We start from the raw sequence: 26,446 nt of genomic DNA, 5'->3' as shown, positions 1-26,446 counted from the left end.
AGGGATATTGATAGTCAAAATTTGGTATATGTGTTGTAGGGAAAATGTGAAGTTGTTCATTCTAATAGGAAGATGCTGGGCTGAAGGGAATATGTAGAACTTAGCAGTAATAGCTGCAGAATAAGAGTTGTCCATTTAAAACAAGAAGAAAATACTTGTCTGGTGTTTCTAAGAATCCCAGACAACTCGGAAAGCAGTCATTGAATATTCACAAGGCTGAAATAGACTTTTTTGAACTTTAGTAATCAAGTATAATGTTCAACAGACAGGAAAATGGAATTGAGCAGTTAAGACTTCACGAAATGATGGAGCAACATAGAGGGGTTATTTGGGCTACTGTTCATATTTCCTATGTTCATATTATGTTATTAAAGAACAAAATTAATCTATTTTGAATGTCAGCTTTTTTCTGTTCTGAACTGTATGTTGTATGTTACAGGTAATTGCATACAATTCAGAAGGGAAGAGCAACCCGAGTGAAATCACAGAGTTTACCACTTTTCCAGACAAACCTGGAATGCCAAGTAAACCTTTGGTGAAGGGGAAGATTCATGCTCATAATTTTAAAATAATATGGGGTATGAAACTTAGGCTAACTATCAAATTGAAACTGATTTTACAAGATACAGTGGAACCTTGAATATCCATTTAACAATACAAACACACTACAGTCAATAGAGCATCTAATTTGGGCCAGGTGCTCATCTGAAGTGCGACACAGCTCCAGGACCAAAATTCGATCCAGACATAAGGAGCTATTTGTGTGGATTTGCAGACTTTCTCAGTGACTGTCTTGGTTTCTTCCCACATCCCAAAGATGTGCTGGTAGTTTATTTGGCTATTGTAAATTGGGTGGCTAAGTGGAGATACGTTTCTACCAAAGGAGGTTTAAGGTATTCCTTCCCTCCACTACCTGCCGGTCATCCTTGGGCAAGGTGTAGCACCTGCTTAGCCCCCCGATGTTTACATGCTGTAAATCTCAAGTCATTGTTTCAACTGTGGGGTCAAGCATTTTCTATCTCTGTTGACAAGAAAAGAGCAGTTTTAGAATACAACACCACCTCGTATCAAGTTCAGTAAGTAGTCTGCTCATTAGTACAGTTGCTATTTTAACTGGCAGTGAAACTCCAGTATTCTACTTTGCAGTTATTCAAAAATGCCAGTTGTGGCATTTGGCTGATGTGGTATACTCCAGCTCCATTGAAACTCACCAAAACCTATATTCCCACCCATTCTTTAAACTTACCCAGTTCCTTCATTGGTCAGAGAAGATTCTATGGCAATGCCTTATAGATCTCGGAGAAGTGTAAGGGAGATTTTCAGTGCAATATCTGAGCAATTTCAGTCGCTGCTGCCCTTTTTTGTTGAGACCAAAATTATGGAAGTAAATGAGCAGAGTTACATTCAGGAACATTATTTGGCATCACATTAGAAATCAAAGTCTAAGTTCCAACAGTGAAGCGAAGATATCCAATTTCTTACGTCTCATAAATAATCCAAATTGAATGCAATAGCTTTCACTTGAGTGACAAAATATGTCCTTGAAATAAATACAACAATATAAATTTTCTTGTAACAAATGCACATTTTTGATGCACTGTATTTCTAATTTAAGTACTTGACATTCCAATCATTCAGTATTCATCTTCCAGATCCACCCAAAGACAATGGAGGATCAGCAATTACAAAGTATGTTGTTGAAATGTCAGAGGGTATAAATGGTAAGCCATTATTAAATTCATGCTTTGTCCTAAATTAGTCCTTAAAATATATATTTAATTACAAAGTATACTGTATGTGATTTAAATATTTGCATTCCTGTAACTTAATAAAAAGCAGAAATTACTTTATACTTTATTGTCGCCAAACAATTGATACTAGAACGTACAATCATCATAGCGATATTTGATTCTGCGCTTCCCGCTCCCTGGATTACAAATTGATAGTAAATATTAAAAATTTAAACTATAAAGCATAAATAGAAAATAAAATGGAAAGTAAGGTAGTGCAAAAAAACCAAGATACAGGTCAAGATAATTGGAGGGTACAGCCCAGATCCGGGTCAGGATCCATTCAGCAGTCTTATCACAGTTGGAAAGAAGGTGTTCCCAAATCTGGCCATACGAGTCTTCAAGCTCCTGAGCCTTCTCCCGGAGGGAAGAGGGACGAGGGACGAGAAGTGTGTTGGCTGGGTGGGTTGTGTCCTTGATTATCCTGGCAACACTGCTCTGACAGCATGCGGTGTAAAGTGAGTCCAAGGACAGAAGATTGGTTTGTGTGATGTGCTGTGCCATGTTTATGATTTTCTGCAGCTTCTTCCGGTCTTGGACAGGGCAACTTCCATACCAGGTTATGGTGCACCCTAGAAGAATGCTTTCTATGGTGCATCTATAAAAATTAGTGAGAGTTTTAGGGGATAGGCCAAATTTCTTTAGTTTTCTCAGGAAGTAAAGGCGCTGGTGGGCCTTCTTGGCAGTGGACTCTGCTTGGTTGGTCCAAGTCAGGTCATTTGTGATATTGACCCCAAGGAACTTAAAGCTTTTGACCTGTTCCACTTGCTCACCACCGATGTAAATTGGGTTGTGCGGTCTTCTACTCCTTCTGAAGTCAACAACCAATTCCTTTGTCTTGCTGACGTTGAGAGATAGGTTATTGTCTTTGCACCATGCCACCAGGTTCTTAATTTCCTCTCTGTACTCAAACTCATCATTACCTGAGATACGGCCTACAATTGTTGTGTCATCAGCAAACTTGTATATTGAGTTCGATGGAAACTTGGCTACACAATCATGGGTGTACAGTGATTATTAAGATGCTTTGATAAGAACATGACAGATTAAATTCTTCCATGTAGCTTGAGTTTTTTTCCTTGTGAACTGTACCCAAATACTTCCACAGAAAATGACTATAAGACAAAGGAGCAGAATTAGGCCACTCGGCCCATCAAGTCTGCTCCACTATTCCATCAAGGCTGATTTATTATCCCTCTCAACTGTATCTCCTTGCCTTCTCCCCATAACCTTTGATACCCTAAAGTTAATGCTAAAGACTGAAACATTTCCTAAACAAGGCAAATCTTTTCGACATAAAGTATTTTAAGAGCACAGATCATCATGCTTTCCAGCTCATAAGAGTGCTCTTTTTTAAAGAAGCTTTCCATTTCTACACCGAACTATTTCTATTTCATCCTTATATTCTATCATTTAAACCTCAGATCTCTTGACCCACATTTATTCTATATTTCTTCAAACCCTAATGAAAATTATAGAACTCTATTTTTCAATATTTTACTCAGGATTTTTCATACAATGTAGTATGACAGAAAAATTATTTTGGTGGTTCATGCTCACTCTGAGACACAAAGGGACTTAGGAGTCCTCATGCAGGTTTCCCTAAAAGTTAACTTGCAGGTGGAATCAGTGGTGAGGAAGCGAATGCAATGATAGTATTAATTTCAAGAGGACTAGAATGTAAAAGCAAAATGTTTTATTTATTTGTTACTTTTCAGGAAACAGATGGGACATCATTTACAGTGGATCTGCCAGAGAACATGTCTGTGACCACTTAAGTCCTGGCTTTACATATCAGTTGCGTGTTTACTGCATTAGTAAAGGAGGACAGAGTCTGGTAATGCTAATATTTATTACATTTGCCAAATAATCACCATCTTTGCAATTTCTTTGTTATAAAACTGGTATGAATGTGGCAACTTTAAAAACAGGGATCTGGCTTAATTTGTTCACCAAATTTTGAAAAGTAAAGAGAACTTAAAAAAGTTATAAGAAAAATTAAACAGCTTGGACTTGTGTTAGATTAAATTTCTTATACATATTCATTACTTTGTATTTTATTTTCTATTCTCTGTTGCAGTAAGTATAACATTGCTTTTAAGTAATGACTGGAATTTGCAATGACGAAAAAGATTAAGTTTTACATGTGTAATACTAAAAAAAATGGCAGTTACCTCTGAACTCTGCATATTCATAGATTAGTTCAGAAATTCGTAAGTGTTATATCATGTTCCTTCACAGGGTGTACTGTTACAATCTTAACTGGTGCAGTCAACGTAAAAGCATAAGGAATAGGAGGAGGAGTAGGTCCTTCTGACTCATGCCTACATTTCATTCAGATCACAGCTGATATTTTACGTCTATTTTATTGCACTGACCACATAAACTGATACTCCACGGCCCGCTTGTGTACAAAAGGCCAAAGACTCCCTACCCATCAATCAATATAACTTTCATTCTTCTAAATTGCAACAAAAAAAGCCTGGTCTGCTTGATTTCTTTGGGTACAAACTTCCACTATCCCAGAAATCCTTGTTGGATATTTTTCTGGGTCAGGAGACTGAATGTATATGTAATATTCCAGATGTAGCCTCACCAGGGCCCTATGTGAGTGCGAAAGGAAATCTCTGCTTTTGAGATGAATCCATTCGTGGAAGAGGGCATTACAAATTTGCAAATGTTTCTCACTGTAAGCACCTCTGAAAATGTTAAACTGTATTGAAGGAGATGCAACTGGATCTTAAAGGCATACAATCTATACTTACAGTGAACAAACTATTTAGTTCTGAAAAATATTTTCTGTAGAAAGTCATTCTCATTGGATAATTATTGTAAAATTCCATGGATTTTGAAAACTGTGATATTTTAATTAACGTCTGCCATGATTGTGTCTCTTTATTTTCCTTGCTTTGTATAAACTGCCTAAAATATTATATAGAAAAAAGTGAATTTATTGATCTGCCATCATTCTGTTCGGCTGCTAAGCTAGCTTCATGATATTAGCACTTCTGAGTGTCACATACTCCCTAGAGAAAGTTGCTGACATTAACTTGCTTCTGGCAAAAAAAAAATCATGTCCTTGATGAAATTTATGTCCTTGGGAACAGGATTTTTGAGATCAGGCTGAATCCCTTCACCACTACCTGGAATTCTATGCAAAATTCTATTAAGGTAACTGTAACAGTAAATTCAGTGGTTTAATTTTAAATTCTTCTTCATCACCAGCTAAGTTCATTTTGAAAACTACACATTTCACAATAATTTGGGTAATCACTGTAATCTAGCTTCTTTATCTGTTAAACTCACACTTTACATATCTGCAGTAATAAACTACTAATTAATTTGAAATTTCTTGTGCTGTACCTGCTGCTGATTGGAAAAGTTTGCATTTAATTTTTTATAGAAAGAACAAAATAATTTTAGGGTCCTTGAGAGAAATAATTATAGATTCCTTAAACCCACAAGAGAATTAAGGTCTTATAAACTAAGCACGAATAAGATGCATATAGTTTTGAAAAATCACAATATAAAAATATTATTAGCATATATTTAAACATATTTAAGATTATATTTCATATTAGCACAGTAACTAATTTTCTGTGGTGTATGCCTTTTAAAGGTTTCCGAAACATTACAAGTACAAACAGCAGCAGTACCTCCAGGACCTTGTCAACCACCAAGACTCATGGGTAAACCTCGAGCAAGGGAATTGCAGTTGCATTGGGGTAAGATTTATTTATCTCTAGAATATGTCGAGATTGTTTTCTTCTATTATGGTACAGATGACATCCCAGAACGAGTACTCAGGATGTGTGCAGCACAACTGGCAGGTGTGTTTACAGACATTTTTAATCTCTCTCTCTGTCCCAGTGTAGAGTGCCCTCCCACTTCAAATTATCCACCATTGTCCCTGTACCAAAAAAGACGAAGGTAGCATGCCCGAACAACTGGCATCCTGTCGCACTCACCTCAACAATAAGCAAATGCATTGAGAGGCTGGTCAAGGATTACATCTGCAGCTTGCTACCACCCACACTGGACCCCCTACAATTTGCTTACCGACGCAACCAATCGACAGACGACGCAATAGCCACTGCTCTACATAATGTCCTTACACCTCTGGAGAAGAAGGATGCTTATGTGAGAATGCTGTTCTTGGACTACAGTTCAGCATTCAACACCATAGTTCCATCAAGGCTTGATAAGAAGCTCAGAGATCTCGGCCTTGACCCTGCCTTATGCAGCTGGATCCTGGACTTCCTGTCAGATCACCGGCAGGTGGTAAGAGTGGGTTCCCTCATCTCCACCCCTCTGACTCTCACTACAGTAGACCCTCAGGGCTGTGTATGAAGTCCCCTTCTTTACTCTCTGTATACCCATGACTGTATTGCCACCCACAGCTCCAATCTGCTGATTAAATTTGCCGATGACACTACCTTAATTGGCCTAATCTCAAACAATAACAAGATGGCCTACAAGGAAGAGGTCATCTCTCTGACACAGTGGCATCAAGAAAACAACCTCTCCCTTAAAGTCACAAAAACAAAGGAGCTGGTTGTGGATTATAGGAGGAATGGAGACGGGCTAACCCCTATTGACATCAATGGATCTTGGGTTGAGAGAGTAAACAGCTTTAAGTCCCTCAGCATCCACATCACCAAGGACCTCGCATGGTCTGTACACACCAGCTGTTTGGTGAAAAAGGCACAACAGTGCCTCTTTCACCTTAGATGGTTGAGAAAGTTTGGTATGGGCCCCCAGATCCTAAGAACTTTCTACAGGGGCACAATTGAGAGCATCCTGACTGGCTACATCACTGCTTGGTATGGGAACTGTGCCTCCCTTAATCGCAGGATTCTGCAGAGAGTAGTGCGGACAGCCCAGCGCATCTATACTTGTGGATTTCCCATGATTCAGGACATTTACAAAGACAGATGTGCAAAAAGTGCCTGCAGGATCATTAGGGACCCAACTCACTCCAACCACAATCTATCCCAACTGCTACCAACTGGGAAACGGTACCGCAGCATAAAGGCCAGGACCAACAGGCTCTGGGACAGCTTCTTCCACCAGCCCATCTGACTGATTAACTCATGCTGATTTGAAAGTATTTCTATGTTACTTTGACTGTTCTATTTATTATAAATTATTATAAATTACCATGATTGCACATTGCACACTTAGAGATGTAACATGAAGATTTTTACTCCTCATGTATGTGAAGGATTTAAGAAATACAGTCAATTCAATTCAGTTATATGAAGATGAGAGTATTTCAATGTAGTCTAGAGAGTATAGTTGACTGCTTAAGGACAGTGTTGTTCAACAAATGGCATCCTTTTGAGTCTTGTTCCATCTATTCAGCTAGGTATCAAATGATAGAAATTTCAGTAATTTTTCTTAGCAGTTCATTGGCTGGATCATTAAAAATGTGATGACTATATAATTTAAGATACATGAAAATGTATAGTTTTATTCTTTACAAGTACATTATTTCAATTGGGATTTCTAAATTTATATTTCAAAATTGAAATTAGTTTGTTTATAATTTTTATTTGCCCATTATCATATCATGGCAGTTGTCTTTTAATAGTAAAAAAAATGTTTACCTGGCATTAGATTCCATTTAAGTATCTTGGCACTGAAACAGTTGAACTAAATCTTCAATAGGTTTGTAGTTCTTTGCAAATGAAAGATTTTTCATGTGCTTTTATGGGTATATATATTAAGCTTGAGGAACAGGTGCTTGAGGAAAGCTTTCCCAGAAATAACATGGTGTTCTATGAATATTTGTACCTTTTGCACAGCTGGCATTCATTACTCAAAGATATTTAAAAACATTATACCTACTCTAAATTATAAACACTATATCAGTTAATTATAATAATGTTTTAATTAGGGATTAAAACATTAAGTTTTAGCCTATACATACTGTTTCCTGGTAAATTAGAAGTTTTAAAATAAGATCAATTTATCTGAAGTATATTTCTCTTTGGATATGAATATTTGTTGATATGTACTTTTCTTCACCATTTATAAACAATTGTAATAAATGTAGACTATGTGGCTGCTTAAGACCATAAGATATTGGAATAGAATTAGGCCATTTGGCCCATTGAGTCTGCTCCACCATTTCATCATGGCTGATCCATTTCCCTCTCAGCCCCAATCGCCTGCCTTCTCCCCATATCCTTTAGTCCCCTGACTAATCAAGAATCTACCAAACTCTGTCTTAAATATACCCCATGATTTGGTCTCCACAGCTGCCTATGGCAACGAATTCCACAGATTCACCACTCTGTAACTGAAGAAATTCCTCCTCGTCACCATCCTAAATGAACATCCCTCAATTCTGAGGCTGCCGTTAGACTCCCCTGCCATAGGAAGCATCCTCTTCACATCCATTCTATCAAGGCCTTCCAAAATTCTCTCAGTTTCAGTGGGAACCCCCCCACCACCATATTTCTGGATTCCAGTGAGTACAGGCCCAGAGCCATCAAACGCTCCTCATATGATAAGCGATTCAATGATTTTTGTGAATCTCCTTTGAACCCGCTCCAATGTTAGCACATCCTTTCTTAGATAAGGGGCCCTTACAATAATACAAGTGAGGCCTCAACAGTGCCTTGCAAAGCCTCAGCATTACATTCTTGTTTTTAAATTCTAGTTCTAATCTTGACTGATCTTCTGAAATTTTTTGAGAATTTAACTATGAAAATGGACATGGGAAAGCCTGTGGATGTAGCGTACCTGGACTTTCAGAAAGCTTTTGATAAGTCCCACATAGGAGGTTAGTGTGCAAAATTAGAGCAAATGGTATCGGGGGTAGGGTGCTGACATGGATAGAAAATTGGTTGGCAGACAGGAAACAAGGAATAGGGATTAATGGGTCCTTATTGAATGGCAGGCAGTGACTAGTGGGGTACCGCAAGGCTCAGTGCTGGGACCGCAGCTATTTACAATATACATTAATGATTTAGATGAAGGGATTAAAAGTAACATTAGCAAATGTGCAGATGACACAAAGCTGGGTGGCAGTGTGAAATGTGAGGAGGATGTTATGAGAATGCAGGGTGACTTGGACAGGTTGGGTGAGTGGGCAGATGCAGTTTAATGTGGATAAATGTGAGGTTATCCACTTTGGTGGCAAGTACAGGAAGGCAGATTACTATCTGAATGGTGTCAAATTAGGAAATGGGGAAGTACAACGAGATCTAGGTGTCTTAGTTCATCAGTCACTCAAAGTAAGCAGGCAGTGAAGAAAGCTAATGGCATGTTGGCCTTCATAGCAAGGGGAATTGAGTATAGGAGAAAAGAGGTCTTTCTGCAGTTGTACAGGGCCGTGGTGAGACCCCACCTGGAATATTGTGTACAGTTTTGGTCTCCAAATTTGAGGAAGGACATTCTAGCTATTGAGGGAGTGCAGCGTAGGTTCACGAGGTTAATTCTCGGGATGGCGGGACTGTCATATGTTGAAAGATTGGAGTGTCTGGGGTTGTATACACTAGAACTTAGAAGGATGAGAGGGGATCTGATTGAAACATATAAGATTATTAAAGGATTGGACATGCTAGAGGCAGGAAACATGTTCCCGATGTTGGGGGAGTCCAGAACCAGAGCCCACAGTTTAAGAATAAGGGTAGTCAATTTAGAACGGAGTTGAGGAAAAACTTTTTCACACAGAGGGTTGTGGTTCTGTGGAATGCTCTGCCTCAGAAGGCAGTAGAGGCCAATTCCCTAGAATCTTTCAAAAAAGAGTTAGATAGAGTTCTTAAAGATAGCGGAGTGAAGGGATACGGGGAGAAGTCAGGAAAAGGGTACTGATTGTGGATGATCAGCCATGATCACAGTGAATGGTGGTGCTGGCTCGAAGGGCTGAATGGCCTACTCCTGCACCTATTGTCTATTATCTGTTCTCTCGAAATGAGTGCTAATATTGCATTTGTCTTCTTCACCACCAACTCAACCTGTAAATTAACCTTTGGGGAATCCTGCAAGAGGACACCCAAGTCCCTTTACACCTCAGATTTTTGAACTTTCTCTCCATTTACTAAATAGTTTACACTTCTATTTCTTTTACCAAAGTGCATGACCATAAACTTTCCAACACTGTATTACATCTGCCACTTCTTTGCCCATTCTCCTAATCTGTCTAGTCCTTCTGTACCCTCTCTGCTTCCTCAACACAACATGCCCCTCAACCTATCTTGGTATTGTCTGCAAAGTTGGCTACAAAGCCATCAATTCTGTCATACAAATCATTGACATATAATGTTAAAAGAAGCAGTCTTAACACAGACCCCTGTGGAACGCCACTAGTCACCAGCAGACAGCCAAAAAAGGCTCCCTTCATTCCCAATCGTTGCCTTCTGCCAATCAGCCAACAGTCTAGTATCTTTCCTGTAATTCCACTGCCTCTTAATTTGTTTAGCAACCTGGTAAACAACATCCATGTAAGTATGCATGTCAAAAAAATCATTCTGCCTCAACTCTACTGATTTCCTTAATGGTCAAAGTGTCTATCTATTTAATGTGCAATTAGATCTTACATATATATTACCTTTATGTAATTTTCATGCTCACGTTTTACCTGATTAAGTATTTTGAAGAAGTATTTGAGATCTGAAACTTGCTGATTATTGTATTTCTATCACGGTGTGTCAGCTGCTTTGCACAGGAACTCTACTTAATCGATTAAGAACATAATAAGTGCTGTCAAATAAGAATTGGACTTCTGTGAATGTTGCTGTTTCAGAAGTTCAAGCATTGTATCATAGGGTACTAAGATACTAGAGTCATAGACAGTATCTTAAAATGTTTTGCTAGATAACTCGGCTAACTTCAAAATGATTATTGTAATGTTATTAAAAAAGCTATTGTTAAATACATTAAAATTAGCAGATTTGAGTTGTGTTTGCCACTGTTTCTATTTCCAAGTACTTGTGAATTTTGCCTTTTTGTGTATTTAGCAGCACTTTCAGTCTATTTGCTCGTGAAGTAAGGATGTTTCCATTCCATCATTGGGCCAGCAGGTTATTAGCAGAAATCTCCAGGCAATCACTGGTGGCAAATTGAAGGATTAGTCCATAGCATAGAAGTATACAATGTCCTTTCTGAGCCCCTGGAATCTTTTACTGCATTAAACATACTATATAAATGTTTAGTTTTTGTTCAAACTAGAATGTGTGTTGTTTCTGTCATCAGGCCAACCTCCTGTGACTGGTGGTTCCCAAGTAATAAGTTATAAGCTAGAAATGTTTGCATCAGACCTGAATGATACCAAGGAAGTGTACCAAGGACCAGACATGGAATGTACAGTCAGCAACCTGCTTCCAGGAAGGATATATGGTTTTCGACTTCGAGCTGCAAACAAAACAGGGGTAAGAATTAAGAGCTTTTAAATTTTCTGCCAGCTCTTCCAGGATTGTCCAACCTGATGTAGTACTGCTTTTCTCTGCAGGATTTCTGTTTACTTCTTTTACCTTTGCTCTCTTCCCTTTTGGTCTGTGATCATGTATCTACAAAGCTCCCTTCCCCAAACACATCACTTTCTTAATGAATTTGAACCGAAATTCCACTATTTGCATTTTGATTTTCACATAAATGCTGATGAGATCTGTTGTCAAATCACTACTTGTTGCTTCCTGAGATCCATTCAGCACATGGATGCTTTTGTTCTCTCACTTCGATGATACTGATTTGCTTCTTTCCAAGGCTGTCCTGATAGTTATGTCAAGCTAACCCTATGCTACACCCTACACTTTAATAAAGGGTTCTTTTTCTCCCCTGCGGTTATCAAGTTGTAATGGAAGGTTATTGGTCTGATATGTTACCTCTGTTTCTCTATTCAAGATGCTGCCTGAGCTGCTGAGTACTTCCAGCATTTTCTGCTTTAAAAATTAAATCCGTTCTGTGAGCCAGTATTTAAGCAAAATATTGTTGCCCTGCACAAAATTCTTTTGAGTTTTCAAATGTCTTTTTAAATGTCTGCATTGTGGTCTTAATTATGATGCCTCACGTATATCTTATGAGAAGTTTGTCTTCTGCTGTCAAACCATGAGACAGACGTAGGAGAACAATTTGTCTCATCGAGTGCACTGTCATTTGATCATGGCTAATTATTTTTCCTCTCAACCCCATTCTCCTACCTTCTGCACATACCCTTTGACACCCTTTCTAATCTGGAACCTATCAACCTCTGCTTTAAATATACCCAATGACTTGGCTTCCACAACCATCTGTGGCAATGATTTCCATGAATGGCTAAAGAAATTTCACCTCACCTTGGTCCTGGATTCTTCCAGTATTGGAAATATGCTCACCATGTCTATTCTGTCTAGGCTTTCCAATATTTAGTATGTTTCATTTAGGTTCTAAATGCCACTGGATATAAGCCTAGAGCCATCAAACACTGCTCATAAATTAACCTTTTAATTTCTAGAATCAGTGCCATAAACCTCCTCTGGGTTCTCTCCAATTCCAGCACATCCTTTCCTGGATTTGGGGCCCGAAACTGCTCTCAGTACTTCAAATGTGGTCTTACCAAAGCCTCAACATTACAGTACTGTGCAATGTCTTAGGCACCCTATATTTTTTATATAAATTTTGTTTTAGAAGTTTATTTTTTGTCTTCTGCATTAGTGTGTCAGTAGAAAAGAGCAAATTTTAGATTTCCGAACATTCATTTTCCAAAAAAAATTACAGAGAAATTGTTGTAATTACAGAAAGTAACATATTAGGTAACAGATCATTTTTAAATAAAAACTTGATTACTTTGTTGGCATATGGTCAATTGCATGATTAAACAAAGATAACAGGTGCTAATGATCAATAACATAATGAGTTGAATGAACTAAACTGATTAACTGAAACAGAAATGAATATGGAAGGAATCAAACTGGGCAAACCAAACTAAAAGGTGAGGGTGTGGCAGATGTGACAGTTTAACCTTCAAATCATCAATTATTACACCATGGCAAGAATGAGCACAGCAACAAGACACAAGGTGGTCATCCTTTTTCCCAAGCAGAAATTTCATAACGAATAGGAAGTTCAAGATGTGCTATCCAAGCAAGGTTGAGGATCTGAAATGCAGTGATCTGCCATGGAGACTGAGTGCAGCAGATGATCATCATCATCATCAGGTGCCATGCCCAGTTTGAGCTTTGACTGCCATGGCCCACACACTCCTGTTTCGGGTCAAGTGGATCAATTCATTGGTATTCATTTCCAGTTCTCTGGCTGCTGTCTCCATCATCATTTGTCTTTGCCTTTCACTTGCTTTCTTCCCTTCAATCTTTCCCATAATTACCGTGCATTCTAACTCCTCTTTCCTAATCACATATCCAATGAAGTTACGTTATCTTTTCATGATCTCATACATTATTTCTCTTTTTGTGCTTGCTCTGTTCATGACATCCTCATTAGATATTTGTTTCATTCGTGATATTCTTTGCATCCTCCTCAAAAACCACATCTCCACTGCTTCAATTCGTTTCCTCATGTTACTAGATATTGTCCAACATTCTGAGCTATATAACATAACTGAATAAACGTAACATTGCAGCAGATGACAGGTACATCAAACTAACATTCCTTATAAATTGGAAGAAGTTCAGCACTGCTATCAGCTCTGTACTCACAGAAACCACTGGAACCCAAGTACAGACCTCCTCAGTCCAGAGAGGTCTTATCAGAAGCAGCCTTCATGGAATGGTTGCTTCCTCAGCCAAAAAGCCATTCTTCAGAAGTGGAAACAAAGCCAACAGACTCATCTACACACAAAGCATAAGGACTGGGGTGCTGAACAATGGTAGCAAGTGCACTGAACTGATGAGTCAAAATATGAAATTTTTGACTCAAACAGGAGTCATTTTGTACATTGAAGGCTGGATAGCACTACATGGTTGAAAGTCTGCAGCCAACATTGAAGCATGGCAGAGTCCAGCAGGTCTGGGGCTGCAATTCTGCAAATGGAGTTGGTGATTTGGTCAGAATTAATAGAATCCTTAAATGCTGAGAAGTACAAACAGGTTTCTTATCTATCACACAGTGCCATCAAGGAGGCATCTGATCAGTTCCAACTTCATTTTGCAGCAAGACAATGTCTCCAAACACATAGCCAAGGGCAGAAAGAACTATCTTAAGCAAAAAGGGGAACTAAGAGTTCTGCAACAGATGGTATGGCCTCCACAGAAGTGATCATCATGGCTGTCTGGGATTACCTGGAGAGGCAGAAGCAAGCAAGACAGCCAAAGTCTGCAGAAGAACTGTGGCAAGTTCTCCTAGATGCTTGGACCAACCGACCAGCCGATACCCTTATAAAACTACACTACAGTGTACTTAAGAGAATTGATGCAGTTTTAAAGGCAAGGGGTAGTCACACCAAATACCAACTAACTTGATTTAGATTTTTGCTACTTTATAGTTTTTTTTATATATTTAGAAATTTTTAATTTCATTATTTTTGAAAGCATCTTCTCTTTACAGGTTTTTTTACATGTACCTAAGATTAATGCACAGTACTGCAAATCCTTGCTTTTATAGTCTAATCTTCTTGAAATGAATGTTAACATTCTATTTGCCTTCCTATTACCAATTGAGCATGCAAATGAACCTTTTGAGAATCCTGTGCTAAGATCCCCAAGTCCCTTTGCACCTCTGATTTATGAATTTGCTCCCTGCATAAAAAATTTATTCTTTCCTTCAAAATACATGCCTATACACTCCCTACACTGTATTCCATCTGTAATTTCTCTGCCTATTCTCCTAATCTCTCCAAGTCCTTCTGGAGACTCCCATCTTCCTCAACATTACCTGCCCCTCAACCTATCTTTGTTTCATCTGCAAACTTGTGCACAACGTCATCAGTTCTATCATCCAGATCATTAATGCATAAATGACAAGTAGCGGACCCAACACCAGCCCCTATGGAACACCGCAAATCACTGGCAGCCAACCAGAAGAGGCCCTTTTTTCATGTTTTGACTAATTTTGGTTTAGTTAATTGTTCCACCACCTATTAGGATATATTAAATGTAGTGTTTAAATTAATACTAGAGTTACTAATTTGAATATATAAAATTGAGACTTGTTGCATTATTCCTGTAGTAAAGGAAGTTAGTGACGCAAGTGTGTTGGTATCATTAAAGAATATGTGCTAATCAGTTTTGAAGTAGAGGAGATAAGTTTGCAAATAGGTGTGTGTACAGAAGTAATAATTTTATACCCCTGAGCTCGTCTGAGCAAGTTTATTGGAAACTTATTGAAATAGATTATAAAAAGTTCATTTATCAACTTTTGTGTTTTGAAATTATTTGAGAAGAGAAGAATGTGGAATCAATGAAAACATTCAGTTAGATTTGCTGAACTTTCAATTTAGAATTGACATTTTATTTCTAAATATTTTGGAACATTTTAACACCTTGAGTTTAATTGATGCAGAATTTTGTTTCCTCAGTATGGACCATTCTCAGAAAAATGTGAGATTTGTACGGCAGCAGCATGTCCTGATCAATGCAAAGCTCCACAGGTTACGTGTAAGACAGCCACATGTGTGCATGTCAGCTGGACGGTAAGCAACATCTCTTCTCTTTCTCTTTTAATACTAACATAAAGAATCCAATGAATAATTAAATTACTTCGCATTTATAGAGGATATGTCTATTATCCTATTTGTTGAAATTGTAGGATATAGGCATTCCAATAGTAACATCTCCAAGCAAGTTACCTCAAAGCTTATTTGTATATACAATAATTTAAGTGTTTTAAAGCCTCATATAGGACAATCCAGCAGCTGTTTTTCAGATAGTATCCATACCACAAAATCTAAGTAGATAAAGGTAATGCCTGCTCTGCACTTTTTGCTGGATTTATATATGCAATAAATTTCTGTGCTTCATTTAATCTTATAGGTACCAGCTGACAATGGTGCTGATGTGACAGAGTATAGGCTGGAATGGGGAGTAGTGGAAGGTATGATGCAAATCTGTTACTGTGGGCCTGGTCTAAGTTATGAAATGAAAGGACTCCTGCCTGCCACTACCTACTTCTGTAGAGTTCAGGTAATCAAAAAATTTCAGTTATCTCAATGGTATAATATAGGGTTTGTCAGAGTGGAAACAAAAGTGTTTCTAAGGCATGTAAACAAATAGTGGGGTTGCCAGATCCAACCGGATGTGTTAAGAGCCGCTTGTGTACACTTTCAAATTGAAAAACAATATAACAAACCATTATTTTCATTTTAGAAGTCAATTCTAAGAATAATTGAAATCGATTAACTTTGTTACGGTTTATATTCAGTAATTCATTGAAATAATGAATGATAGTGCTATAAGGAAGTCATTGCAAAACAAAATAATCAAAAATAAGGGAGGATATTATGTCTCTAGCCTATTCATTCAGTTTATTGAAAAAATACAGCATCTTCAGTTTAATTCCTTTATCTAAGGACTTACTTCTGTATATTAATCATTTTATTAAATATTAGTTCCTGCTATAGATGAATACACATAAAGGGGTCTTTCATCTGAAAAGCTGACTCTTTCCTTAAATATTGCCCCATCTGTCAGATATTTCCAGCATTTTCTATTGCTATGAAGTTAATGGATTTCAATATTGTATCTGAACCCCTGTAGTTATTGGTTTATGCTATCTGTATTAAACTTGTTTTTCTTCTGTATTTGAACATGCAGTAACATTTTACACTATTGCCTTAGTTTGATGTAATTTTAAAATTGCTCTTTTGAGACTGAAAAGACTGTATAGTATTTGCTCATGAGAAATAGGCATTTTGCTCAAAATCCTTTTTAATTAGAGTGTTATGTGGTTTGTGGTTCTTTGATGAGATTTCTTTCCATTTTACCCTGAGTAGATACTACTCTTGAGGTGTGTCATTCAGTTCTCCTTTATCTTTAGAATAGATAACACTCTGATTATGTTCATATTCATATATTTATGCATTTTATCCAGCTGCTTCTATAATATTTTAGCTGTTTTCTCCAAATAGATAATCTATTGACCTGCAGCAGCACAAGACCACTCTGGGTTCCACTCCTGAGGCCAATTTATTAGGTACACTCCTGTATCTAATAAAATAGCCACTGAGTGTAATTCTAACTGTTCATCATAATTCTGCTAAATAAGACTTTTTTATTCTGATATTTACTTGAGCAATCTGATCTTCAATGGGTTTGCATTATGTAGTTTTGGATTCTCACCTCAGCTTGTTACCTCCACAATTAGAATTAGAATCAGGTTTATTATTACTGGCATACTGTATGGTGTGATTTTTTTTTTGCAGAAATACAGTTCAACTCTTAGTTACAAATTAAGTAATGCAGAAGATGAATAAAATGGTATATTCATGGACCATTCAAAAATCTGATGGTGGAGGGAAGAAACTATTCTTAAAACATTAAGTCTTGGTCTTCCTCCTGTACCTCCTCCCTGATAGTGTAATACGTGACAGATGACACATACTGTTCATAATAGAAACGTGTTCTATGTAATTCACAAATACCATCATTGAGTTTATGTGTTCACTTTAAGAGACGGTGTCTGATGTATTGATGTGAGTTTAAGGCGACTGCTTTTGGTTTGTTGGTAATGGAAGTAAAGAGCTTCAGCTTTTGGTAAATACATAAAATGACTCTTACATGTTTTATTCACAAAATCCTACAGTGGTGACCCCGACGTGATTCGAACACATTTCAGGGTCATCTGTTGTTCATTATGGACATTCTTTTCAGGGTGACACTTCCCATGTGACACGGGCACTCAAGTGAGTGTGCTGGAGGCTGTCAGCAGCAGCAGGATCCAGACTTATGGGACACAATGCGTGATGCTCTGCTTCAGTGGACGCCGCTATACATGGGACTTTGTCTTGGCTAGAGCTGCTGGACCTCTGCTTGTAACAAAGGGCTGTTAGTGGATCTTAAGAACTGCCAGCTTGTGGATGCAAAGAACTTTGGGCTGTTACCCTGTACCCCCAGTATATTCCCCAAGATGACTCTGTCTAGCGTATGCACCACCACATGTGAATTCACTCACCTGCTGGGCAAATTCCCATAATTCTCCAAGCCCACATTTTCCACTACAGTCACAAATCATGGGGTCGATTACCACATTACCACATTTCCACATCTGGATCACAGTTGGCCACAAATCCCTTGTGCACGCAATGGCCAAAGCGTCAGACCCTTGGTCTGCACAGCATCAGCGCCACAACTGACATGTAGCACATCTAAGGGAAAAATAATGCTGTAGCTGAATACTTCTTATGGCCCGCCATCAATGCCAGGCACATCGAGGTTGACTATGACGGCATGGCAGCTGTCCAAGCTACCTACTCAGAGGTCCAGGCTGTCACAGACCTGCGATTGGCTGATGTCGAATTCAGGGCTGCAGAAGTTTCCCTCCTGTGCAATTTTTCAACCAATTGTTTTCACCCCATAGTGCCTGGAAATTGGAGACATACTGTTTTTAACTCTATTTACAGCCTCTTGCATCCGGTTAGGAAGGTTTCACAAAAGCTGGTTGCTTTAAAGTTTGTGTGGCACGACCTTGGGAAGGTTATGCGAGCCTATGTTGTGTGTCAATGAGCAAAAATTATCCGTCACATTTGGATATCATTGGCCCCTTTTGAGGTCCCTGCGTGACGGTTTGATCACATCAATGGTCCTGTCCTCCCCCTGCATGGTTTCACACATCTCCTTACCGCAGTAGACCGTACCACCAGGTGGCCAGAGGTTGTCCCTCTAGTGTTGAGAACGGCTGCAGACATGGTTCAGGCAATGAACAATACCTGGGTTGCTTGGTTTGGCACTCCATTATTTATTCTGAATGCAGTCCCCAATTCACATCAGACCTCTGGGCTGAATGGCCCAGAACCGTGGTGTTAAATTGCATCATACCACAGCATGCCACCTGCAGTCAATGGCCTGTGCAAGTGGTATCACCATTCCTTAAATGCCGCGGTGAGGGCCTCCCTAGCGATGAGTGTTTGCATGATCGTCTCTTTCTGGCGTTCAGATGGCTCCAAAAGAGGACCTACACTCCTTCGCAGCTGAGCTGGTGTGCGGGCAGCTACTACGGGTGCCGGGTAATTTATTCCTGACGCCACAACCGCCTGTTCAGCATCTCAGTGGTGTTCCGCCCTCCTCAGTAAATTCAATTCTTTTACACCTATTCCTACCTCATCATGGCATACAGCACTCTTGGGTTCCAGTTGACCCATGTTGTAACTTGTTTTTGTCCGCCATGATGCACATCAATACCCCCTTAAGCCCCTTTGCAATGGCATGTCCTGGGAAAAGGCCCTTATTGTAGATAGGAAGTGTTGAGCATTTAATATTTCAGTAATATTTGAGTAATTTTGTATATATGTTGGTTGATTTATGAATTATTTAAATAATTCATTATGGGTTATATGTATAAATATGTAAATTGAAAACATCATTACACTACCACGTGATACATGTGTGCCTCACTTAAAGTAAACACGAAGTTAGACTCAAATTCTGTAGATTGTCTTTAACCAGCCCACAAAGACCTAGATGGCTCTATTACCATATCCCCTGCATCACAACATAACCAGGTGCATGTCAGCACACTGCTAGATGAACCAGAGGCACCTGCTGTTACTCCAACCAAGACATATAGGACCTGAACTGGGCAGTTCATACAAGCTCCAGACAGACTCACGATGCCAGTTTTAGTGAATTCTGGGGTGGGCGGGGGTGTGGGGGCTGAGAAGGGAAATGTAATGGGTGACAGATGACATCTGTTGTTCATAATAGAAACTGTTCTACGTAATTCATAAACATTATTACTGAGTTTTGTGTTCACTTTAATAGAAGGTGTCTGACGTAATGGCATCAGTGTAAGGCGACTGCTTTTGGTTTGTTGGTAATTATTAATTATTGGATTTGGCACGTATAGCAAATAACTGCAGCTACCAATCTTCAAATTTGAATATAGATTGTAGATTAAATTTAAGATGCAGCTTTGAACAATACGTTCTTAAAAGCCTTGAATCACAGACCAGACAATGCTGATTAAAATTAACTTAGATGTATGTGGTGTGGGTGTAAATCGGGAGGTGTGATGTTTGTGCTTAGTTTCAAAAGAAGCATTGTGGATGCATTGTAAATATGGAATTGTCATTTGATGCTTAGCACATAAAATGTTATGTAGCATAGGGCCAACCAAACCTTTCCACCAAAAGCATCTCAATATAATGCCTGCTGTATCTTGTTTTATGATTAAAGAGGCTGCATCATATGTCCAAGTACTTTTCTCTGGTGACTTCATTCCCGCAACAACAATAATGGAAGTAAAGGGTTGTGGCTTTTGCTAACCATGTAAAACAACCCTTGCATGTTTTATTCACAAAATCCTACAATAGTAATAACATGAAGTGGGCACATTCTGGATAGTGAGGGTCTTTAATGAACAATGTTGCCTTCTTAATGTACCACCTCTTGAAGCTGCCCTCGATAGTGGGGAGGGTTGTGACAGTGTTGGAACTGGCTGGGTCTGCAGCCCCTTGTAATCCTGTTCTTTGGATCCACCGTACATCTGCAGAAATTTGAGAGTCTTTGCTCTTTTATCAAATATCTTCAAACTTCAAATGAGATAGAGCTACTGAGTGGCTCCTTCATGAGTCTGTCAATGTGTTGGGCCTAGAATAGATCCTCTTGAGATGCTGATAACCAGGAACGAGAAGCTCCTCACCCTTTCTTCCTCTGACCCTTCAGTTTGGACTGGTGTATGTTCTCCTGACTGCTTCTTCCTGAAGACCACAGTGCAAGGTTGTTGTTACAGCACTACTCAACCAGCTGATCTACCTCACTCCTACATACCTCCTCGTCACCGGATGAGATATTGCCAACCTTAGTTGTATCCTCTTTGAATTTATAGATATCAGTGTAGTTGTGCCTAGCCACAGTGAAGAGTATAGAGAAAAGTAGAGCAGTGGGCTAAGCACGCATCCTTTAGCTGTTGTCAGCAAGGAGGAGATGTTATTACCGATCTGCACTGACTGATCTCCCAATAAAGAAATCAATGATCCAGTTGCAGAGGCCCAGATTTTGAAGCTTGTTGATTAGTAATGAGAGGATAATGGTGTTGAATGCCAAGCTGTAATCGATAAACAGCAGCATGACATATGTTTTATGCTGTCCAGGTGGTCCAAGGCTGGGTGGCGAGCCGGTGAGATTGTGTCAGCTGTAAGTCTGTTTTGCTGGTAGACAAATTATAGTGGGTTCAAGTCCTTGCTCAAGCAGGAGTTCATTATAGCTATGACCAACTTCTGAAATTATGTGTGAGTGCTACCGAGTGATGGTCATTGAGGTAGCTCACCCTTTTTTGGGCACCGGTATAACTGATTGCCAGAGATTGGAAGTGTTCTTGAGTACTCCAACCAGTTGGTCGGCACAGATTTTCGGTAACTTGAAAACCTGTCTTGAGGCCTGACGCCTTGCAAAGTTCACCCTCTTGGATGTTCTGACATCTGCCTCTGAGAAGAGATTGCAGAGTCACCAGATGCTAAGGGAATTCACACACAAGTAGTGTTCCTATCCTTTTCAAAGTGTGCATAAAAGGCATTGAGCTCATTGAGGAGTGAAGCTTCGCTGTCATTTGTGCTGTTAGGTTTCACCTATAGGAAGTGAGGGACTGTAAGCATTACCACAGCTGTCATGCATTTGATTATGTCTCTTAATTTCAAAAGGAATTGCTTCTTTGCTCTCATGATGGCCTTCTGTGTTTCATACCTGAATTTTTTGTAGGGTTCTCAATCACCAGTCCTGAATGTCACAGATCAATATCGGCGAAAGCCAGAAAAATAAAATTTCTATGAACTTTTTTACTGCAATCATCCTTGCTCTAATTTTTTCTTTTTCATTCATTTTGGTATCTAAGAGATCCGATTATTTCTCTCAGCTAGAAAGACAAAATCCTTCAGAGGGTGTATAGTTTAATCACAGTCCTCTAACCCTGTTTTTCTGTCTGATTTATAACAGCCTTGTGGAAAACTACTCTGTTTAGTTGGATGTATTTGTCACTAATTGCATTAGTACCACCAGATCTCTTCCATATTTTGGTTAATTATATAACATTGTTCTTAGAGTGTTTCCTATGCATTCGCAGTGTTGTGTGTTGAATCCCGATAGCCATGAATGTAAATAATAGTTTTTGTATCTCTTCAGTAAATTAAAATTATTTCTGAAAACACTAATTGAACATGTAATTACTAAAAGGACAAAATCCTGTAAATTACTGTCACTATATTAGATGACAGAGAAAATGGAAACCATGAAACATGGTTTCAAAGATCAGAAAGCTTGTAAAGTTATCAGTTGTCACACATTATTAAATATCTTATTTATTTACAGGCATTGAACATCGCTGGTGCTGGTCCTTTCAGTGATGTAGTTTTATGTATGACACCAGCATCTGTTCCAGCTGCCGTAGGTTTTGTACAAGTTATGGATGAGGATCAGCTTGATGTGCCGCTTGATTTCCAGTCAACTTGTCTTGCGATACAGTGGGAAGAGCCTTGTGATCATGGTTCTGAAATCACAAACTACAGTATTGACTTCGGTGAAAGACAGCCAATAATCGTGGACAGAACCACTAGCCATGTCATTGAAAATCTGCAGCCAGATACCACTTACAGGTATGCTAGGTTACAAGAATTTTCATGCCCCACATGAGTTTAGATTGACCACTTTAAGAGTTAAAGCAAACTTTTGATAGCCAGAAAATCTTTTATTATGGCCAGGTATGAACAACTTTTATGCTCAATTATAAAATGTGTGAAACATCATTTGATTAGAATAACCTTAAGTTAAGCACAGTGAATTTTGTACTTTGGAAGGAAATTACTGTGTGTACTCTTTTAGCCTGACTGGAACTGACCAGAGCAAAGCAATATGTATTGCAGCCCTTAAAAGAAGTCCACTCTGTTTAGCCTTTTAATTTTCAGTTTTATGGTGTACTTAGAGCAATGTTTTAATTGGTGGAATTTAAATGTTTCAAAAAGTAATTTTTCTAAAGAACTACAACAATAAGGAAGAGTATTATATGTCTGGTGTTTCAGCAAAAAGCTGACTATAATGTAAGGAATAGACTGTTTTCTAAACGGGGAGAAAATTCAAAAATTAGAGGTGGAAAGTGACTTGGGAGTCCTTCTGCAGGTTTCCCTAAAGGTTAGCTCACAGATTGAGTCGATAGTAAGGAATGCAAATGCAATGTTAGCATTTATTTTGAGAAGACTAGAATATAGGAGCAAGGATGTGATGATGAGGCTTTATAAGATATTGGTTAGACCATACTTGGAGTACTGTGAGCAGTTTTGGACCCCTTATCTAATAAAAGATATGCTGGCATTGGAGAAGGTCCAAAGGAGGTTCACGGGAATGGGTTAATGTATGAGGATTGTTTGATGGCTCTGATCCTGTATTCGTTGTAGTTTAGAAGAATGAAGGGGGATCGCAATGAAACCTATCAAATATTGAAAGGCCTATGTGGAATGGATGTGGAGAGAATATTTCCCATAGTGGGTGAGTCTAGGAACCAGAGGGCACAGTCTTAGAATAGCGGGATGTCCATTTGGAACAAAGATGAGGAAGAATTCCTTTAGATGGAGAGTGGTGAATCTGTGGAATTCATTGTTATGGATGCTGTGAAGCCAAGTCATTGGGTATATTTAAAACAGAGGTTGATAGGTGCTTGATTAGGCAGGGCGTCAAAGGTCCTAGAGAGAAGGTAGGAGAATTGTGTTGTAGGAGATAATAAATCAGCCATAATGGAATGGCGGAGGAGACTCAATTGGCCAAATGGCATAATTCTGCTCCTATGTCTTATGGTCTTACATGGTTAGTTATAAGACCAGTTATAAGGAGCATATGGGAACACTTAAATAATAACAGAAAATACTGAAACAGTTAAACAGCACGTGTGGAATGAGGATCAACATTTGGTCTGAAGCCTTTCATCAGAGGTTTGAAGAGAAAATTAGTAACCACTCAGTTTGGACTTCTCATATGGATGTGGAACACATAACTGATAGCAATCGAGAATTTACTCTGTATACTACAGTCCAGAAAGTTTCAACATCTTTATCCTTTGTTGATACACCAAGCAATTAAGGTGACAAACAATTTGCTTTATTCCAAGAGAATTTGAGTACAAAAACAATAACAAGTAACTGAAATTAAAAGTGCCCCTGGTGATACTGGAAATTTGTGTGCAAATCTGGTCTCCCTATCTAAAGAAGGATTTACCTGCAGTGGAGAAATGCATCATTTCACTGCATTTGATTTCTGCAGTGGAGTAGCTTGTCCAAGAAAAGAGTTAAAGTACACTGGATTTATACTCTGCGGTTTAGAAGAATGAGCAATGATCTCATTTAAACATACAAAGGTTACAATAATTTATGCAGGAATAATATTTTCTCTTGCTGTGATATTTAGAAGCTGGGATCACAGTTTCAAAATGGGGTTGGCAATTCAAACTGAGATTTTTAAAAAAAAATTTCACCCAAAGGGCAATGAAACTTGGACCGCTCTATCCCTGAGTGCTGTGCAGGCTTAGTCAATGAGGATACACAGAGGAGTATAGCATAGGAACAGCTCTTCGGTGCACAATCTCCATACCAACCATGATGCCAATTTAAACTAACCTCATTTACTTGCACATGGTCAATATCATATCATCCCGTGCCTGTTTGTTTTGCCCTTAAATGCTGCTATCATATCTGTTTCCACCACTTCCTTTTGCAGTATATTGCAGGAACTTACACTCTCTTTGTTTAAATCAAAGCTTGCCTTGCAAAGCTCTTTCAACTTCCCTCCTTTTACATTGAAATTATACTAGACATCCTAAGTGGGGGGGGGGTACTATCTACCCTATCTGTGCCACTTGTAATTTTATCATGAGACCTCCATCAGTCAGGGTCGAACATGGATGCTATGTTCAAGCTGTCTATTCAAGCCTGGGCAGTACGATTATGGAGAGCAGGCTGTTGCCCATGTAGTAGGAACGGCAAACACCCATACAGTTCGGTACCAGCAGTGTCGCAGGAGTTGCCAGTCAGCATTGAATTCAAAGAAGGACTGCCTTTGGAACTCCAGCTCCGGATTTTTCCTCAGGGTTTCCTCCTGAACCCTTCCCCATGACTGGGTATAGCCACAAGGCAGCAGAGGTTTGTGACCAGAGTTTTCCTTCTAGATGAGCTGCCAACTACGGCTGATGAGCCCTATCTGCCCGAAACGACTGGTTTGAAAGTGCCAGTATCTCACTTTGCCCCTTTTCCTATCAATAGAAACGGTTCTGATGGGCTTAGTAGCTAAGCCACACATGGAGGCCAGGAGCTGGACTTGATTGTCAGAGGCTATTTGAGGCGTATGCCATTGGGAGCATTTAATAGGTAGTGGCTATAGCAACCTCAAGGAATCTGTATAATTTTATAAACATTTGTAAAGTCACTCCTCAACATCCAGTGCTACAGATAAAGAATCTCCAGGTTTATTCAACTTCTTGCTCTAGATAATACTATCTATTTCAGGTAACATTCTGAAGAACCTCTTTTGTATCCCTCCAAAGCCTCCACGTTTCTCCTGTAATATGGTGACCAGAATTGCATATGATACTCCAGCGATGGTCAAATCAAAGTTTTATACATTTTAATTCATTAATAGATTTTAAGATAAAGAGAATAAAGACCCTAATGGTAAAAACCACCTGTGATTTGATTGGTGGAAAAAGAACTGGGGACAGGTGGCCTACGCCTATTTCTTATGCTCCTCTGAAAGCTGTCTGTGATTGTCTCTACCTCCTTCCAGACCAGCACAGGGATCAACCATCAAAGTACTACCCACAAGTATTCAACAAGTAACTGAAGCAATATGATGAAGGCTATCAATTAAACATAGCATTTACAATATGAAACACTTGTCCAATATCACTTGTCAATATATAAATAGCATTTGCTTACAGAAACTGCAGTCCCATTTCAAAATCAAAATAATTATAAAGCTACCTTGCTGCTGCTACTGTATTTAACCATCAAAAACATCCTTTTGTACTTTCAGGCTGCGAGTTCAGGCTATAAACAGCATTGGACCTGGTCCTTTTAGCCACACTATTAAAGCAAAAACAAAACCACTGCCTCCAGAACCACCTCGGATAGAATGTGTGGCTTCTAGTCATCAAACTCTGAAGCTTAAATGGGGAGAAGGCACTGCAAAAACCTTGGCATCAGAGGCTACACAATATGTCTTGCAGATGGAAGATAAGAATGGAAGGTAAATTGGACAACTTTCTGTTATGGTTAGAATACTTTAACATAAATTTAAATTCATTGATTAGGCAAACAAAGGGAAAGTCGTTTCAAAGACTTTCAAACTTTAGTAGCCAGAGAGGTTGCAATACACAAAATGCTGAAGGAACTCAGCATCCATGGAGGGAAATGGATTTCAGGTTGAGACCCTGTAACAGGCAGAGAGGTTGCAATACACAAAATGCTGAAGGAACTCAGCATCCATGGAGGGAAATGGATTTCAGGTTGAGACCCTGTAACAGGCAGAGAGGTTGTATAAGGTGCTAAATGCTAGTTGTCTCCCTTTCTACCTATTTATGTCTGGTGTCCA

At 38.9% G+C, this 26,446-nt stretch overlaps 1 protein-coding gene across 4 annotated transcripts in view; it reads left to right on the top strand.

Annotated features, from left to right (window-relative positions):
* The window catches only part of fndc3a (fibronectin type III domain containing 3A), a 235,403-nt gene that overhangs the window by 194,911 nt on the left and 14,046 nt on the right, over window positions 1–26,446 (top strand). For all 4 annotated transcript variants that reach the window (XR_010018366.1, XM_063051121.1, XM_063051120.1 and 1 more), the window contains 9 exons: window positions 440–578; window positions 1,653–1,721; window positions 3,509–3,627; window positions 5,410–5,515; window positions 10,995–11,170; window positions 15,250–15,363; window positions 15,704–15,853; window positions 22,187–22,470; window positions 25,889–26,101. Coding sequence is in view for 3 of the 4 variants with exons in the window: in XM_063051121.1 (XP_062907191.1) it covers window positions 440–578; window positions 1,653–1,721; window positions 3,509–3,627; window positions 5,410–5,515; window positions 10,995–11,170; window positions 15,250–15,363; window positions 15,704–15,853; window positions 22,187–22,470; window positions 25,889–26,101 (1,370 nt within the window). In the remaining variant the exon portion in view is untranslated. The remainder of the gene's footprint in view (window positions 1–439; window positions 579–1,652; window positions 1,722–3,508; window positions 3,628–5,409; window positions 5,516–10,994; window positions 11,171–15,249; window positions 15,364–15,703; window positions 15,854–22,186; window positions 22,471–25,888; window positions 26,102–26,446) is intronic.

This window comes from Mobula hypostoma, chromosome 6, assembly GCF_963921235.1.
Source record: "Mobula hypostoma chromosome 6, sMobHyp1.1, whole genome shotgun sequence".
Classification (NCBI taxonomy): Eukaryota; Metazoa; Chordata; class Chondrichthyes; order Myliobatiformes; family Myliobatidae; genus Mobula; species Mobula hypostoma.
This window is presented reverse-complemented; position numbering and strand designations above follow the sequence as displayed.